The sequence below is a fragment of the Microcebus murinus genome, chromosome 8 (genome assembly GCF_040939455.1).
Source record: "Microcebus murinus isolate Inina chromosome 8, M.murinus_Inina_mat1.0, whole genome shotgun sequence".
NCBI classification, from domain to species: Eukaryota; Metazoa; Chordata; class Mammalia; order Primates; family Cheirogaleidae; genus Microcebus; species Microcebus murinus.
This window is the reverse complement of record NC_134111.1, coordinates 83174263-83194185: the sequence shown is the minus strand read 5'-3', so window position 1 is coordinate 83194185 and position 19923 is coordinate 83174263. Positions and strand designations below refer to the sequence as shown.

Here is a 19923-nt window from a genome sequence, read left to right as displayed (position 1 = left end):
TCCATGGAATACATATGCCACATTTTATTAATTCACTTATGTATTGATGAGCACTTGGGTTGTTTCCACATCTTTGCAATCTAAGTTATATTTTAATTCATACATCTTATGTCTTAAAATATTTGTATGTATGCAATTAAACCCAACATAAACAAGAGAGAAATTAAATTCATTATTGATCTTTCAAAATAGAAATATTTTTGTTTTTCTAATTATGATAGTATCTTTCTCATTTTTAGGAATCAAAATGGTCAAAAAATATTTAAAGAAGATAAAAATTTTGGTGACTATATTATATAATATATATAGCTGTAGATAATGAAATGTATATTTTCATATATAAAGGGATCATATCATATATATTTAAATGCTGTTCAGCCATGTATGTTTTCTACTTAATATATTATGAGCCTCTCCCATACCATGTTTCCCCCAAAATAAGACCTACTCATAAAATAAGTCCTAGCAGGATTTCTAAGCATTTGTGCTTTCTAAGCCCTACCAGGAAAATAAGACACAGTAATGGGCGTGGTTACTCAGTGTCTCTGCACAACCCATGCATTTCCTGGCAGAGTGGTAAAGAAGACGAGCAGCCCTTCTCATCTGCCCCATAGTGACAGCTACTATCCCAGAGGTGATGGGAAAGGTGCAGGCAGCCCCACCAACAAGGTCACCTCCTCCTGTCAGGTCCCAGCCATCCTGTGCGTGCTGCAAGCTGAGGCTTTGAGGGGAAAATAACACATCCCCTGAAAATAAGCCCTAGGGTGTCTTCTTGAGGAAAAGTAAATATAAGAACCTGTCTTATTTTCAGGGAAACACGGTAGAGCTTTCCCTTATTCCTTTTAAAAACTATATAAAAAAGTATTTGTTGAATCAATAGCATATTAATGATATTTTAAATAATTTTTATTTTTCATATTATTACTACTGCCATAATGTGTATTCCAATCCATAAAACATTTTACACTGTATAATTATTTCCTGAGCTTAAAAATCTAGAAGCAGAATTTCTGTGTAAATGAAGCTCCACGAAAATCTTCTTATGTATTACTATATTCTCTTTCAAAAATACTGGATCCATTTATATTTGTTCCAAACATTGTATAGTAGGAATGTTTTCCACCACTCGTTACAACACTGGATATTATCCATGGTATTAAATTTTAGTGATCTAGAAGAAAAACAAATCTTTTGTATTTAAATTGTTAATGTATCATTAATATTTTTATCCTATTAATTACTTTATTCATTTATCCATGAACTTTTTCCAATTTCAAATTAGGAGTTGGTTTTTTCCTTCTAAATTTGAAAGAGCTCTTTACAAATTAAATATATTAATTTTTATTTCTTACATGTGTTATGAATAACTTTCCCTCTTACAGGTAATTTTGAAACTTTTTATCTTTCAATAAATAAACATTTTATATTTTTATATAGTTAACTGGATAGATTATTATTTTCTTTTGAAGTTTTTGATTCTGACATATTCTTAGACTTTGTTTCTTATAGTACTTTAGAAACTATATTAAAATTTTTAATCCATCTGGAAGTTTTGGTATAGCATTCTTTTCAAATCTCTAATTCATTGGGATATTGATCCAAAATAGTTTGTTGAACAACCCATCTCTCCACATTGATTTTAGGTGTCTATAATATTTTAGCTAAATAATTAGCTAAATGATACCAGATTCTGTCTCTCAACATATCTATATTATTTACTTTAATCATCACTACTACCCTGTAAAGTATAATTATCACCTTTTGCAGATGATTATACAGACAAAGGAAGTTAAATAATATTTCCAATTTTGGAGCTACTAATAATTGTATCCATTGTCTGTCTGATTTCAAAGTCTAGGCTTTCCATTTTACCATGGATCCTCTCAAAATAAATAAAAAGTGTTTTATTTTCATAAGAAAATGTGCTGATTTACTCAAGTATATACATAACATTCAGGAGCACACTTAAGAGACAAATGGCCTGGATTTTAATCCCAGCAAAACTCTTTACATCTGACCTTTGGTAAACTATTTAATGTCTCTGTACCTCAGTTTTATCATATGTGAAATGGAGTTGATAATAGTAGTCACCTCATTGAATGGCTCAAAGTAAGTGATGTGTGTATATATACATATATGTATGTATATATACACACAGATATATATGTATAAGCTAGCTATTATTATTATAAAATTTTATTCCTTTCCTATTAAAAATAGTTCATATGTTATATGCTCGCATATACATATATAGTGTGAACATACAGTATTTAACTTTTACTTAATGAACAATTCCTTTTTGTGGAATAAAAAAGAAAAGAGAAATACCAAGAGCTTTCTTTTGCAGGCAGAAGAAAAATTAACTTTATTAAAGCGCTGAATTATAAATTTGCAAGAAGCACATCAACCAGTGGTGGAAATGGAAGGAGTAAGAGTAGTTATTAATAGGAGGCTAGACATTTAAGAATTTTAAATTGATCTCAGGATCTTAAATAGATAAAAAGTATATGCTTGAGAATCCTTTAAAATATTTTTTTTCTTTTCCCAATTAAAATAATTTGAAATAGGCTTTATAATAAGTAACTGACTTAGTGCTTTTTAAAAATCTACAAAATATGAATTTTAGGTTGATGGTTCATAAGACAAATAGTTGGTGATGGGGAATATATTTTTGCATAAATAATATAAAAGGAATATAAATTTCTATATTTGTTTATGATTTTGATGTTCCTGAAATTGGACAGAAGGAAAATCCACCTCATTGACCATGAATTAGAAAAAGGGACTTGAAAAACTATAGTTAATTGCTAATAACCAAACCCTCTGGATGATAACAAGATCCAATTTTATGAGTCACTGCATGTCTAGAATTTAATCAGGACAAAGAGTTGATGAGTAAGGAATAGAAAGTATGTGACACAGAAGAATAAAACAATGTTTGTGTAATATAGTGTTTATTTTCCTCTGGTAACTGTAACAATGACAACAAAATACAGTAGTAAGCATTTTACTTTCTATAACATCATAAGAAATGTTGTCTTTGTATAAAATCACAATACAATTGATATTATCATCACCTCTAATATGTTATATATTATAGGAAATATATTTTCATTGTAAATTAGTATTTATCTTCTTTAAGGAAAATATTACTAAGGTGGCAGATTTTCTTACTTTCTTTCTGTCCCATATTCTCAGCTTTAATTTGTGAACTCCTAACTCAGCCAATACCATCTTGAGTAAATATGCATCTACAAACAAAATGCTGCCTGCCATCCTTTAGACTTGGTAGCTTGGGAAATTAATGAACTCTGTCACACTTTTCATTAAATCATAGCTTGATATGTACCATAAAGTGAATAGATTAGAATATAGTACAGTCACTATTCTTCTAAGTAATCAGAAGATAGAAAATCTTAATTTTACTTTCAGGATTTTCTTTTTAAAATTGCCAGAGTAATACAGCAATACACTGTTCTTTGTAAAATAAAATAAATAAATAGGATTTTGTTATTGTATTCGAAATGGTACAATGTTTAATTACTAACAATGCTACAAAGTGTTCTCTATGTTCCTATCAAAGGGGTAACAAGCGGTTACTGTTGCCAATTAGTTTCGGAAATGATACCCTTTCTATTCTGTAATCTAGAAATTCTGATGGAAAGAGGCATCTCTCAACAATAAAAAAGCTAGAATTTTATGACAGGTTTCATTTTTATTACAAATGATATTTTAACCTGATTTGCCTCTAGCTCAGTGGTTGTAAAATTTTAAAGTTAAAACTTTTAATTATTAAAAATGCAGAAGTCTGGGCTACGGTTTCCAGAGATTCTTGTTTAGACAATGTTGTGGGTTGTATTATATCCCTCCAAAAAGATGTGCTGAAGTCCTGACTGGTGTCTGTGAATGTGACCTCTTGCGGAAATAGAATATTTGCAGATGCAATTGAAATGTACATTAAGATGAGGTTATACTGGAGTAGGGTGGATCCTTCATCCAAGGACTAGTGACCTTACAAGACGAGAAAAAGCACAGAGAGAGACACCCACAGAGAGGAGAACGCCTAGTGAAAACATGCATACACCCAGAGGGACAACAACCAAGTGATGGCGGAGGCCAAGGTTGAGAGATGCAGCTGCAAGCCAAGACACACCAAGGATGGCTGGCAACCACAAGAAGCTATGAGAGAGACGTGGAACAGATTCTCTCCCTGATTCCCCAAGAAGGCACCAGCCTGCCAACACCTTGAGTTTGGACTTCTGGCCTCCAGAACTGTGAGAGAATAAATTCCTGTTTTTTAAGCCACCCAGTTTATGGCACTTTGTTAACACCAGTCCTGTGATGCTAACACAGACCATGTGATCTGAGACCCAGGATTCTGCATTTTTAATGCATATCGGATCATACTGAGACAGATGTCTGGGGGAAATCCTTTAGGAAACTCTACTTTGTCACATTCTGTGTTTTTCTGTTTATCATTTTATATTCAAAAACACACTTAAAAACACATGGTCCTAGCAATTCACTTCTTTCTATGAGGATTTATTCCCTCAAAAGGGCTTATAGCAGGAAAATTTACAGCTGAGTAACTTAAAACCATACATACATTTAATAACAATTTTGGGAGACAAAGATAAGCGAACTTTAAAACGCATTCTATAAATAGTAGGTGGAGTGTTTTCTTTGCATGAACTAACAATAACACTCATTAAAATGAAGGGAATAATTAATGATAGTTTATACATTAATTGAATAACAGAACATATATTTATGTTTTACTATTAAATTTTATTTGCTTTAGAGCTTCAACAAAATACTCATGATTTATTTTACTTTTTTATAATCAAATTCCTTCCAAAAGGTATTTTGTATTGTGCTCAGTGTTCTAAGCAAACATTCAAGGACTTTCTAAAATTTTATCATTGCTGTCACTGCTGCCTCTCACCTCTTTCTGTCAGAATTTCCTGCCCAGGTCCCACCAGGTGAGAGATACAGCATAACTAGGGTGCATAAAACTGAACAAACCTTTGGGTTACATCGATTTAACCTGGTTAATATGGTGAACAGATGTGTCTCAGCACTTATTCCTCCACTTCTACTTACTCAACTTCTTTATGGTTTTAACCCATTCTAATTATTACAAACACATATAATGTCCTCCAATTTACATATATCTAACCTCTTGTTCATAGAGCTTCCTGCAATACAATTTAGTGGTTAAAGTAGGCTGAATAATGGCCCTGCAAGGATGTCCACATTCAAATCCCCAGAACCTGTAAATTTCACCTTATATGGCAAAGGGAATTTCAGATCTTAGAATGGGATGATTAGCTTGAGTCACTTGAGTGGGTTATAAATGTAATTACATGGGTTCTTCTAAGAGAGTATGAGACGGAGATTTGACAATAGTGAAGGAGAAGATGATGCGATCGTAAAAGCAGATGTTGAAATGACGTGGCTACAAGACAAGAAATGCCAAAGGGGCCTGCAAGATCTGGTAGAGGCAAGGAACAAATTCTTTCCTGGAGCTTCCAGAAGGAATCAGCCTTGTTAATGCCTTGATTTAAGCCTCTTAAGACTCATTTTGGAACTATGAGAAACTAAATTTATATGGTCTTGCAGGGGTCCTCAAACTTTTTAAACAGGGGGCTAGTTCACTGTCCCTCAGACCGTTGGAGGGCCGGACTATAGTTTAAAAAAACTATGAACAAATTCCTATGCACACTGCACATATCTTATTTTGAAGTAAAAAAACAAACGGGCAAAAACACCCGCATGTGACACGTGGGCTGTAGTTTGAGTACGCCTGAGTCTTAAGCAAGTGTTAGTGATATTTGTTACAGCAGTGATAGGAAACTATCTCTGTGCTCTTTTAGTGACAGAAATCCAACTTCAATTACTTTAGGCAAAAAGAGAGCATATCTATCAACTTATAGAAATGGGAAGTCCAGGGAGTATTACTCCAGGAACAGTTGAATCCAGGAGTTCAAGCAGCATCTCCAGGAGTCAGTGCTGCTGTTTGCTTGATTATGTTTTCCTCTTAGGCAAACTCTATCCTTCATGAAAGATAGTTGTTCCTGGCAGGGACAGGCTAAGAGCATCCTGAATTTATGAGTACAGATTAAAAAGTTCCGCTTTCTTTCTTTCACAAATTGACCCTAGTTGGGTCATATGCCTGTCTCTATTATTAATATTATCTCCTTGCTACCAATTGCTAAAAACTGTCTTCAAGTCAATTTCATCAAAGCAATTGAAGTGATAATTTTAAAATTGTAGATCCTTTACTCTCTTGCTCAAAACCTTTCAGTGGTTTCCAACAGATCTCTGGACAAAACACAAAATCCTAAAACTTGCCACTGGGTCATGCACAGTCTGACTCCTGTCTACTTCACTAGCTTATACACTTTCCTAAATACTGCTCATGTCAGCCTCTTCTCTGAAAGCACTAATCTTATTCCCTCATCAGATTCTCTTGGCTGTAGTTGTAATTCCCAACTACTTCTCCATCTCCCTTTGCCTTAATAATTCTTATTTATCCTTCTCTTCTGAGCATAATTGTCCCTCCTTCTGTGGGCTGACCAAATGCTGCTTACCCACTAGGTTAGGACAAGTGCCATATTCTCTCAGCACCCTGTACAATAATTATGTGTATATAATTTTACATACACATATAAAATTATTTACCTACTGCCTGTCTCCCCAACTGTATGCTCCAAGAACTAGAAGAATATGTATGTATTCTATCTATTTCACATTTCTGTTACATCCCCAGCTTTTGGCAATGTACAACATAAAGTAAGTGGTTTCTCAACAAATATTTTTTAAAGTAAACACACAAACACGCTTTTTTGCTTTCACATTTATCTTGAGTACATTTATTGAGTGCTTATTTAATGTGTTAGACCCAGCATTAAATACTTTAATAAAATGTCTAATCTTCATCACAACTCTGAAAATAGATCTTATTATTCACTTTAAAGATGAGTAACATGTAAATAATTGCCCATGGCTACATGGCTCATTAAAGAATAAGGATTTGAATCTATGTCTGTCTGTTCATAAAACCTGAACTATTATTACTGCTAAACCATACTTTTCAGCCTTAAAATAAGATTAATAAAACTTGTCCCAACACATTTCAATATTTTTGAGATAATCCATTTACTTTCGCACATGCAGCCCTGTAGCAAAATCTATTATTTTAAGCTTGTCTCTATTTTAGTGAAAGCAGGTTTAATATTCTCTGTAAAGGTCAAAATACTAAGCACATTATCTCTCCAAATTTTTAACAGACAGCTACAATTCGGATGAGATAAAGAAAAATCTATTTTACGGCTTCTAGAGAAAACACAGAGGAAGTTAAAGGTTGCCTAATAACTACATTGCTAAAGTTTCTTTAGAGAGCTTTATAATGGCCTTTTGAACTAGAAGCCATGGAAGAGGCCTTCCATTCCTTCACATGTGACCATCACTGTGGGAGGTCAGAGAGCTGTTCAATGCTTGGTGTTGATGGAAAATTTCTTTTCTCTTAAGAATTTCAAAGTAGCTTCCTTGGCCTTTTGTTCTATGCTGTGTAGAGACACTTTCCTTGGTTTTGCTCTGGAGAAAATGATCAACTAGCTCTCAATTCCATCATCTAGTGGTTTGGAAAGAATGAGAAGAAAGTAGTTATTATGGTTTCCTGTTTATTATTGCCTTCCTCCAATAGATAGTATTTCTCTGATCCAAAACTGCTCTGAAATTGAGCATATGAATAAAGACTCAGGGAGGGAGCAGACAGCAGAGAAAAAGATAAGATCTTGGGTGAAGCTAAAACCTTTGGCTCCATTCAACATCAAAGTATATCAAAGAGAATCAAAGCAGATTTTACCCTTCCATATACAGTAAAGTTATGTCACCCTTGGCAGAGGGAGTGGGAAAGGAAAAGAGTGATAAGATATCAAACCTGAAAAAGATAATGTGAGTTGGTAAAATAAATAGACCAAGAAGTTGATGGAATATCATGAAATGGACAATGACAAGAGGATATTGGTGGCTTTGTCAATGTCCTCAAGAAAGAAACTGAGATTGTAGTTAAGTGTCTTAGAACTTAATAAACAAAGAATTTGAAGCATTGATTATATTTTCTAGAAGGAAACAGAGGTGATGAATACAGAGTCAGAAATCCATGACACTGTCCAGTATGATTTTAATATACTCCACTTGTCTTTACAAGTTGCTTTCATAATATAACTTTTGGGATTTTCTTTCTCTCTTCAGGATTTTCTGTGATGATTATGCTTATCCCATAAGCAAGTATATATAAACATTATATATAAAATTTATATTATAAATCAGAACATGAAATAATAAATAACCTTAAAATGGTTAAATGTTTATAATAAATGGGTATTATAAATTACAACTTTATATTCAGAAATATTGATCTTTGCTACTTTATATGTCTTTATTATATAATATTTGACTTTACCCATTTATATTGAATTGATTTGATTAAACACTCTTTCTTACTCTTTACATCTTTATAAATTAGTGGAAAGACATTTATATATCTAGGGAATCAGTGATATGATACCTATATCAAGATTTCATCTCTACTGACATTTGGTTTGTACAGTGAGAGAGACCTCTTTCACTGCATTATGAATGAGTCAGAAAGAAAGCACCCTTGCTATTAGTTCAAAATTAAAACAACATGTAAACTGTTGGTTAGCCATTCCCAAATATAATATCAAGTCATTCAATTTTTGAAGAAAAGAGAGTCTAGATATAATAAGAAAAGAAAATATAGTTATGATATATAATATTTCATTTAATAAAACTTTAATACATGGAGAAAACCACAATTAAGTAAAGACCACAAATTTCATGAGTTACTTAAAATAATTAATAATATATCTGAGAAAAGGGTCAATCCTATCTACATAAGAAAGCAGTCCATTCAAGTCTCTGTTTTTTTCAGATTATCTTTAAAAATATTTATTTGTTGTATTTAAAATGATAAATAAAAAGTTAGAATAGAAGGAAGTATAATTTTCAATAAAGTTCAGTGGGTGTTTAACAGCTTTTTGGGGGCATTTTGGAGAAATCTTATATGAAAACTTTTGTCTAAAAACAAGAAACAGCAAGTAATCCCATTTTGGATTGTGAAATATAAATATAGGATGTCCACCTCTAACCAAGATGAATTAACAGGGATCAGATTTGCCCTCTCTCATGGAACAATCAAAAGAAGGACAAAATATTCAAAATAACAGTTTGTAAGAAAGTAAAGATCAGATCATAAAGGGAAGTGATTCCTGACAGTGAGGAAATGAGTGGGGTGAGCCTTATGATTGCTCTGTCTAGCTGTCTTGGGAGAGATTTTAGCCCACAGCACAGCAGGGAGGATCCCAGCTGTAGAGTCCTAAGAGCTCTGAGTTGAGAAGACAGAGCTATGAGTCCAGGGGGAATTAAGCAGCTCAAGTTCACAGACAGTTCCAGAGAGGAGAGCAGACTACAGGATAAGAAATATTAAAGGAAGTCCTTCAATCAGGAGAAAATAACACTAGATGGAGAAATGGATCTATACATAGAATAAGGAGTACCAGATATGGTAACTACATGGATAAATATGTAGGATTTTCTTTTTATTATTTAATTCTTTTCAAAGATGATGTCATGCTTAAACTAAAATAATAACAATGTAGTATAGAGTGAATAACATTGGAAAGTAAAATGTATGGCAATAGATCAAGGGTAAAGAATGAAAAATGGAAGCCTCCTGTTTTAAAGTTCTTAGAATGCACATGAAGTGGTAGAGTCTAACTTGAAAATAGGCTACAATAAAATGAAAGATGAATACTGGGATTTCTGCTTCTGGAAGGGTGGAGTAAACATTTTTACATAGTCTTCCTGCGAAATACAACTAATACCCTGGACATTATAGGAAGACTCTGAAAAGTGGAGAGAAGAGGCACAGAGGTTTGGGACCTTGGAACCCAAGGAATGACAGAGAGGTGAGTTCCCTCAGATTTCTTTTTGCCTCATATATCCCAGATTTGGGGGTGAAGAAACTGGCAAATCAGAAGCACCAATAGGTACAGATCAGAAAAAGCCTCAACAAAAGTCTATTCTTTCTACCCAGAGGATCAGAAAAGGGGCAGAGGAGACCAGACAGAAACCTTTTAGATAATAACTGCTGTACTCTGCCAAACACTACAGAAAAAACTACAGTGGCCCAGACTTCCCCCATACCAGCAAAGGAGAGGAGAGTATAGACTTCTACTCTCAACAGGGCAACCTCCCTACCAAGTGGTGTCAAAGAAGGCAAGATATGGAGTTGGGACTTTCATCCCCACTGAGTAATAAAAAGACTAGGCAGGCCTGGGTTTAAATCAAATACTTGTGGCCTTGGGGGAGCTTAGACTTTCTGTTTCTCTACTCACCTATAACATGGATAATCATTTGTACTTTGCATGATGGTTTTAAAGACTAGGATCTATATATGAACAAAAAGTAAGAAAGAAAAAAAAAGAAAGAAAACTAAAAACCAAAGTATCTCTGAAGAATATAGAAGCAAAAATCCTTTACAAAGTAGTAGCAAATAGCATTTAGCTATATATAAAAATAATTGTACAATATAACTAAATGAGTTTATTCTCTGCATATAAAATTAGCATGATACTTGAAAATTAAACACTGTAATATATGATATTAACAGTCTGAAGAAGAAAAATCACATGATCATATCAATTGATGCAGCAACATTTGAAAAATTTAATACCCATTCCTCTTAAAAATTTTCAGAAAACTAGGAATACAGGTTAAATTTCTTAACTTGATTAAGACCATCTACAGAAATCCTACAGCTAACATACTCAATGGTGAAAGACTGAATATTTTCCTACTAGATTGGTAACAAGGAAGGGATGTCCTTTCTCACCACTCATTCAACATAGTATTGGAAGTTCTAGCCAGCACAATAAGACAAGAAATGTGGGAAAAATCAGATAGATTGAAAAGGAAGAAAAAAACTATCTCTATTTGAAGATCACATAATTGTCTACATAAAAAATTCCAAGGAATCTATAAAAAATTCCTAAAATAAATAGGTGAATTCAGCATGATCATAGGATATAAGGTAAAACATGAATTTAATTGTATCTAAATACTAGCAATTAACATGTGGACACAGAAATTATAACTATAATGCTATTTATAATCACTAAAAAATGAAATCCTTTGATGTAAATCTAACAAAACATATATATTACTTGTATACTGAGAACTACAAAATACTGATGAAAGAAATCAAAGCAGATCTAAATATATGTACAGGCATATTGTCTTCTTGTACTGGACAGCTCAAAATCATAAAGATATCAGCTATCCCCAAACTTATATATAGGTTTAATGCAATTCCTATCAAAATTCCAGAAAAGTATTTTGAGATATAGATAAGATTATCATATAATTTACATGGAAAGGCAAACAAATTAGTCTAGCTTAAACAATTTGGGAAAAATAAATAAATAAAGTGGAAACATTCAGTCTACCTAATTTCAAGATTTATTGCATAACTGCAGTAATTAAGACTGAGTGGTATTGGTGGAAAATAAGATACATAGAACAATACAACCAAAGGGAGAACCCAGAAATAACCCACACAAACATGCCTGATAGATGTTTGACAAAGTCACAAAATCAAATTAATGGATGACAGATAGCCTTTAAAAAGAGATGGTGCTGGAGCAAGTGGACATCCATAGGGCAAAAATGAGTTAACCTAAATCTCAAACCTTATAAAGACATTAACAAAAACAGGTCATGGACTTAAGTGTAAAGCTATAAAATGTTTAGGAAAAAAAATATAGGAGAAATTATTTGGGATCTAAGGCAAGGCAAGGGACTTAAAGTTGGCACCAAAAGTATAATCTATAAAAGGAAAAATTGATAAATTCAACTTCATTAAAATTAAAAACATTTGCTCTGTTAAATTTCCTTTTAGGATGAAAGTGCTGGCATAGTGGTTCATGCCTATAGTCCTAGCACTTTGGGAGTCTAAGGCAGGAGGATTGCTTGAGCCTAGGAATTCAAGGTTATGGTGAGCTGTGATGATGCCACTGCACTCTAGACATTGTGCCTCAAAATAAGAAAAAAAAAAAAAGGAAAGAAAAAAGAAAGAAAGAGAAAATGGTGAAAGTATAATCTATAGATTAGGAGAAAGATTTTCAAATCAGATGGATATATAAAGAGCTCTCAACTCTAAATAGCAAAAATATAAACATATATAATTAAAATGGAGAAAAGCATGACAAGATATTTCTCACATTTCTCTGAAGAAAATAATCAAATGAAAAATAAATTATGTTCAATGTTATTGGCCATTTTATGGAAATTTAAATTAAAACCACAATGAGATATCACTATGCCTATCAGAATGGCTAGAATAAAAAGAGTGACAAAATCAAATGATGGAGAAGATGGAGAGAAATGTAATAATTCATACATTGCTAGTGGGAAAGTAAAATGGTATAATTACTCTAGAATATGGTTCAGTACTTTCTTTAAAAAAATGAAAATGCTACTACCATGTAACCTAGCAATTATACTCTTGAGAATTTATTGCAGAAAAATGAAAATTATATTTGCATAAAGTCATACAAATGTTTATAGTAGCTCTATTTGTAATAGCCCCAAACTGGAAACAACCCAAAAGTCCTTTCATAGGTAAATGGTTAAACAGACTTTAGAATTTCCATACTATGAAATACTACTAGCAACAAAAAGAAACAAACTATTAATATATACAACAATTTGGATCAATCTCTAGAGATGTATTCTGAGTGAAAAAATGCCAATCCTGAAAAATTATATGCAGTATGATTTCATTCATAGAACATTATAAATAACCAAATTATAGAAATGAAGAACAAATTAGTGTTTACAGTAGAAAGAGTTGAGTGGGTAAGGTAGAAGTGAAGCGGGGAGACAGTCAGTGTGAAGATACAAGTACACCATTAAGAATTCTTGCTATGAATCTTCTATATCTTGCCTACATAAATGTCAATATTCTGGTTGTGTTATTGTACTATAGTTTTGCCAGATAACATGGGATCTCTCTGTATCACTACTTATAATTACACGTAACTATATAATTTTTTCAGAATAAAACATTTTAATTAAAAATATGTATAGTATAAGCCCAAAAATTAAAATAGCAAATAAAAAGTTATGTAGCTCATAAGCCACACATGCAAAAAAAGGGAAACAAATTAAAATAATTTTAAAAATTAGCCCAAAACATGGCAGAAAAAGAAGAGAATGGGGAAGAGAATAGGTTGAACAAACAGGAAAAAAAAAATCAAAGTGAAGGATTGTACCTTAATTATCAATGATTACATTAAATATAAATGATTTAATACCCAAAATAAAAGGCAGAGATCCTCAGATTGGATTCAAAAAAGCAAGGCTCAACTATAAGCTGCCTTCAAGCCATGGACTTCAAATATAAAAATACAAAAAATTGAAAGTAAAAAGATGGAAAAATATATAACATGAGAGGTGAATAGATCACTGGAAGAGAGTAGAGAGCCAGAAATAGACTCACAAACGCATAGACACCTGATTTTTTTTTACAAATATGCAAAGGTAATTTGGTAGAGAAAGGAGAGTCTTTTCAACAAATAGAAATATTGGATATCCACATGCAAAAAATGAATACATCTTCATAGTACCTTGTAGTATCTGTGATGGTTAATTTTATGTGTCATCCCAAATGGGTCATGGGGTGCCCAGATATTTGGTTTAGACATTATTTTGGGTGTGCCTGTGAGGATGTTTCTTGACAAGATTAGCAGTTGTGTTGGTAAACTAAGTGAAGCAGATTGCCCTCACTGGTGTGGTAGGCATTGTCCAGTGCATTGAGGGCCTAAATAGAACAAAGAGGTGAATGAAGAGGGAATTCGCTCTCTCTGTCTGACTGCTTGAGCTAGAACATTGATCTTCTCCTGCTCTCAGAATGGGACATGTACCACTGGCACTTCTGGTTCTCAGGACTTTGGACTTGGACTAGAACTTTATCATCAGTTCTCTTGGATCTCAGGCCTTTATTATCAGATTGGAACTATACTATTGGCTTCCATGGGTCTTCAGCTTGCAGATGGCAGATAGTGGGACTTCTCAGTTTCCATAATTGTGTGAGCCAATTCCTACAATAAATCTCTTGTGTCATATATGAGACAAGCCAGTAGTGTATATATCCTGTTTTTTATATATATAAGATATATGTATCTTGTTATATATATATATATATATATATATATATATCATGTTTTACATATATATCCTATTTTATGTATAGAGAAAGATATAGATGGATATAAAATCTATCGGTCTGTTTCTCTGGAGAAACTTAATACAGTACCATATAAATAAATTAACTCAAAATGGATCATATACATAATTTTAAACCTATGAAACTTCTAAAAGGAAACATCAGAGAAAATCTTACAACCCTAGGTTAGACATATCTAAAATTTCATAGATATGAAAACAAAAGCATGATTCAAAAAAGAACAAATTGATAAAGTGTACTTCATCAAAATTAAGATCTATTTTTCAAAAGACAGTGTTATAAGAATGGAAAGACAAGACTAAGATTGGGAGAAAATATTTGTAGAATATATAAAGAACTCTCAATATTCATTAATAAGAAAAGAATCAATATAATATAAAATAGGTAGAAGGTTTGATGACACTATACCAAACAAGTTATTTGGATAGCACCTAAGTAAAGATGCTCCACATCTTTATTCATTAGGAAAATGCAAATCAAGACCATAATGAAAAATCACTATATACCAATTAGGAAGATTAGAATTAAATAGACTGACCATCTCAAGTGTTGGCCAAGATGTAGGGGAACCTCAAATCCCAAGTTATGTTCATTGATGGTGGGACTGTAAAATTGTACAACTACTTTGAAAAACAATTTGACAGTTTCTTGAAAAGTTAATGTTATACCTGCCATATTCCCCAGCCATTTCACTGGATTTGGATCCAGGTATTTACCCAAAGGTCATGAAAGTTTTTGTCAAAGACTTTTGCACATATGTTCATAATAGATTAATTTTTAATATCCCAAATGGGAAACAGGTCTAAATGTCCATAGGTGAATGGATTAAAAAATGTAGAATATCCATGTAATAATATATACTCAGTAATAAAATGAACTATTGATACAGCAACATGGATCAATCTCAAAATATTTATGTGAGTGAAAGAAACTATAAAAAAGAAAGCTCATACTGTATAATTCCATTTATATAAAATTGTAAGGAATGCAAACTAATGTGCAGTGAATAACAGAAAGCAGACCAGTGGCTGTCTGAGGAGGATGAGACAGGAGGGAAGAGACTGCATAAGATCATGAGGAATCTTTTGGAAGTAATGGATGTGTGTATTATCTTGTGGATATGGTTCATGATTACACACATATGTCAAAACTTATCAAATGGTATACTTTATATATGAATATGTTATATATCATACACATCTCAAAAAAACCTGCCACACATATACACACACTCCTCTCTTAAAGTATACTGGAAGAGATTATTCAATTAGTTACAAAGTGAAAAGATTTGTTGACAGATCTAAGTTTGCCTTGAGAAAAAAATTTATTATCTATTTTAACATAGGAGCCTTTTTACAGCCCCAGGATATATAACAAACAAAATATGAATTGGGAGATTTGTTTCACCGCTTTATTATAAACTAGCCAGGTTCACAGATGCAGGCAATACACTCTCAAGCATATGTTAGAGAAGTTAACTTTCACAGATTCCACAGATATGACCCACTGCTTATATTAATATTACACTAACATATTCAATGCCATTTTAACTCAACTCAAATGTTCTTGCCATAAAATTGTACATCCCATAAGTAAAATTGGTAACTAACGGGAAGATAAAAAATATTTTGATGCTTGTGTCTTCTTGAGAATTCTTAATAGTTCATGAAAACTGAATACAATTGTGTTTCAAATGCCTCAAATAACTTTTCAGATACACAGAATAACATTTGAAGTCTTTATAGCTCTTCTTTTTTTAACATCGAGTATCCCTTCACTAAAATTATGTTATATAATATAAGTAATAATATACTGAATAAAAGGTATTCAGTATAAAGGGGAACAGAGATGGTGAACCTTAAGTGACAATTTTAGAATTCTTTGACACTTCTCCCATCAACAACAACAACAAAATAGAGATAAGACTAAAAACAATTCTTACTATTTAATCTTTATACTTCCTCATAATTTTTTGGATATCTTTTCAAATATTTTTCTTTACATATGCCAATTTGACTAATATCAAGGTAGGCTTAGTCAGACTATAGCAGAGGCCTGTAAAATACTTGTGTTTTATTTCTATTCTTTTCTCCCCTTCTTACCTTTCATATATTTCTCTTTTTCTCCTTTAATTTTTTTTTGTTTCATGTCAGTATTGTTTTTTATATTTCTTCATGAAGTTCTCAGATGGAATCAAAGCCAAAATATTTGGTGTATTGTTGGAGCAAAGTGTTGGCTTGGGAAAGGTGTGGTTTGTTCTTTACCTTGTAGACTTCATTTCTATCACCTCACCTCCCTATAGTTTTTATATATAAAATTGGCTTTTGTCCAATCTCATAAAAGATGCAAGATTACTATACAAACACAGAGATTAGGACTCTACAATATGGAAGAAGCTGGGAGTAAGGTGGGACATGGTGATTGGGTAGACAACCAACATTGTTTGCCATAAATGTCTTTCAGGCAAACTCCTTCAGCTATAGCTTTACCTAGGAAGATAGTAGGTTTTGTCTCAGTCTTCTGTTTTATTTCCCCTTGATTTTGGTGTGTTTTATAGCTGCTGAAGGAATGGTGTGCAATCATCTGTGTTCAAGCGATGGCTGTTGGGGCTCTGGGCCAGACCAGTGCCTGTCGTGCCGCCGTTTCAGCAGGGGAAGGATCTGCATAGAGTCTTGTAACCTCTACGAAGGGTAAGGCTTCTTATAATATTGATGTCAACTCATGAGCTGCAAAGGACTGATTAGCTCAGATTTTAAAATTATAAGAAAATTTCAGAACATGTGTGCAGGCTATGATTTTTAAGGAGAACTCTTATTGCATAAGGAGACAACACATAGAAGAATTGTTTTAAGGAGAGATAATTTTATTTATAATAACAAGTCTATATATTTACTATATTTGCATTTTAAAAAACATATACTGAGAGAATTCTTAATAAATTATAGCAATTTATACTTGAGCAAAAATTGAAAAATGTATTCCAATTTTCCTTAGGAAGGAGATTATGATAAGTAATTTTCTCTTCCCTAACTCCCAATATTTTTTTCCTCTCATACTTTTCTATTAATTTTAATCTGAAACTACTGCATAACTTTTGATATTTTTCCCACTCAAGTTGTGCATCTATTTGTGTATAAGGAACAGCCCATGGTTCTATATTCTTGACAACTTCTTAGCCTTATCGAAAAACTACCATTGTAGTTTTCTAGTTTAAGAGGTTTTTGGACATATTCTTCTACTTTGTAGATAACCTAAGCAATATTTTAAATCATGTATTTTAAATTCCCTCTTATACTACAAAAATCACATTGCCAATTATAAAACCAGGTATATACCCAGTTGCATGACATTTTATAGATGAATAAAAATCACTTTATCATGACATACCAATTAATGAATCATTCTTGTCCTCCATTAGTGTGATAAGGTACTCTCTTTTTTTATATTTCGGCATATTATGGGGGTACAGATTTTAAGGTTTCAACAAATGCCCATTTCCCCCCCTCCCCCCAAAAGTCTGAGTCTCCATCATGACCATCCCCTAGATGTTGCACATCTCACTCATTATGTATGTATAGTACTATTCCTAAGCCAAGTATTTTTTATGTTGCTCACTGAACGTGTTTTCAATAGTTTTGTAAAGCATAAGTTTGAAATTCTTTATCCAATTTCTTCTTGTGCCTCATGAATTGTCCCATTTTAACAGCTATTCATTATTCCCAATAACATTGCAGTTCTGCATTTTGTATGAGAAGGATAAAAACCTATAGACCATAATAATATTGATATATCTCTTCTTTGAAAGAACACCAAATCCAATTTCCTCAATGAAATTTAGGGGAAAAAATTAAAATTAGGAGTGTAAGTATAAAAACAATTTTAAACAAGAATTGAATCATTTTCAGGAAAATTGTAGCTTGTAATTTTGTAAGGTACAATTGACTTATGGATTTGATAATGGATAGCAAATTATATGCCACTTGTCTCATTGAATTGTACTCATGCTTGTTCATATTATCACAGAAGAATATTTTCAGTAAAGAAAATACCTCATATTGAGGTATGTTTGTTTGTGTGTACAGCAATTGACACCATTGAAATGTGATAGACTTTAATTTCATTAAGTGAATGGTAATTAAAAATTTATTGAATATAAAATATTGTTCATTGTATATATCTAATTATCACTATATTTTTTGTACACATTAGCTGTCCCACTTTATCCCCAGCCCCCACTACTCTTCCCAGGCTCTAGTAACCATTATTCTACTCTCTGTCTCCAGGAGATCAATTGTTTTAATATTTAGCTACCACATATTAGTGAGAACGTGTAAGATTTGTCTTTCTGTACTTGCCTTATATATGAAGTTCTAAGGAGAGAATGGATTATAAAAATCATTTTATCTAATAGCAGCATCATAAATACAGTGGAAACTTGTGCAATTAAATATTGGCTAAAGTTACAACACTGGAAAAGAATCAAGCCAACACTAGAACTCAGGGCATCTGATTTTCATCTTGTTTTCTTTTCAGATGCCATTGCTTTTCTTTAATATTTCAGTTTTAAACTTGCCAGAAATATGAAATTTATAAACATGTGGATGTAAATAATATCCTCTTTCTCATTTCTGCAAAACAATGAGAGCTAACCAAAGGAAAAATACAGGTTTCCTAATTAAACACTAATTACTAGACTGTTTTTCATATTTAACATTTTCCGTATATATCAATAAATGAAACCTGTTACATAAATTTAAAGTTTTTAACGTATTTTGCAATAGTAGTGGGGCCTAGGAAATCATGACCATGGGGCTAGTTTGAAAGATAATCAATGAAAGTATCTTATAAATGTCTAATGCAATTCTTGCCTTCCCAATGATGGATTTCTCACCTCCCATCTTGTGGTAGGGGCTAGTTTCTTCAAGATTGCCTAATGATTAAAATAGCCTTTGAGGAAGGATGAAATCCCAACCTCATCACTTCCTATTTGAAATGTTCAACCTTGGACAAAAATCTAATGATTCTAAACCCGGTTTGGTTTTCTTATATGAAAAATGGGAAATATAATGGTGTTAACTTTACAGGATTGTTGTGATTATCAAATAAAAAATGCATAATAAGATCTGAGAGTTCTTCCTGTCAATATTATAATCATGATTTCCTTTCTTGCCTATTAATATGAGTTGATCAAATGGTCAAGTAGAATAGTCATGTTAAAAACTGTCGAAAGTAATCAAATACAAATATGACATTTATCAAAATCAATGGAATACACACACATGCACAAAGTTTGGCCCTTAAGAAAGAAAAAATCCTAAAAAGAGGAATTTTTGAAGGGAAAAAAGAAAATCAGTCAATTCCTGGATCATTAGGATTCAAATCCAGGTAATGTAAGTCACTGTATTTCATCAACTCTTAACTATTAGTACAATGCTCAAGCAATCAGAATGCATAAGATAGGTAACTGTGATGGAACCTTAAAATTTTTCTTATCTGACCACTTGTTTAAACTCTTCTGAAACTTTAAGACCAACATGAAACATCAAAGACAGTGCTAGCCTAAGCTCTTTGCAGGCATTTTTATA

At 32.4% G+C, this 19923-nt stretch overlaps 1 protein-coding gene across 6 annotated transcripts in view; it reads left to right on the top strand.

Annotated features, from left to right (window-relative positions):
* Positions 1-19923, top strand: part of ERBB4 (erb-b2 receptor tyrosine kinase 4) — a 1053313-nt gene that overhangs the window by 766131 nt on the left and 267259 nt on the right. For all 6 annotated transcript variants that reach the window (XM_020288223.2, XM_020288220.2, XM_020288224.2 and 3 more), the window contains exon 13: positions 16896-17028. In XM_020288223.2, coding sequence (XP_020143812.1) covers positions 16896-17028 — 133 coding nt within the window. The remainder of the gene's footprint in view (positions 1-16895; positions 17029-19923) is intronic.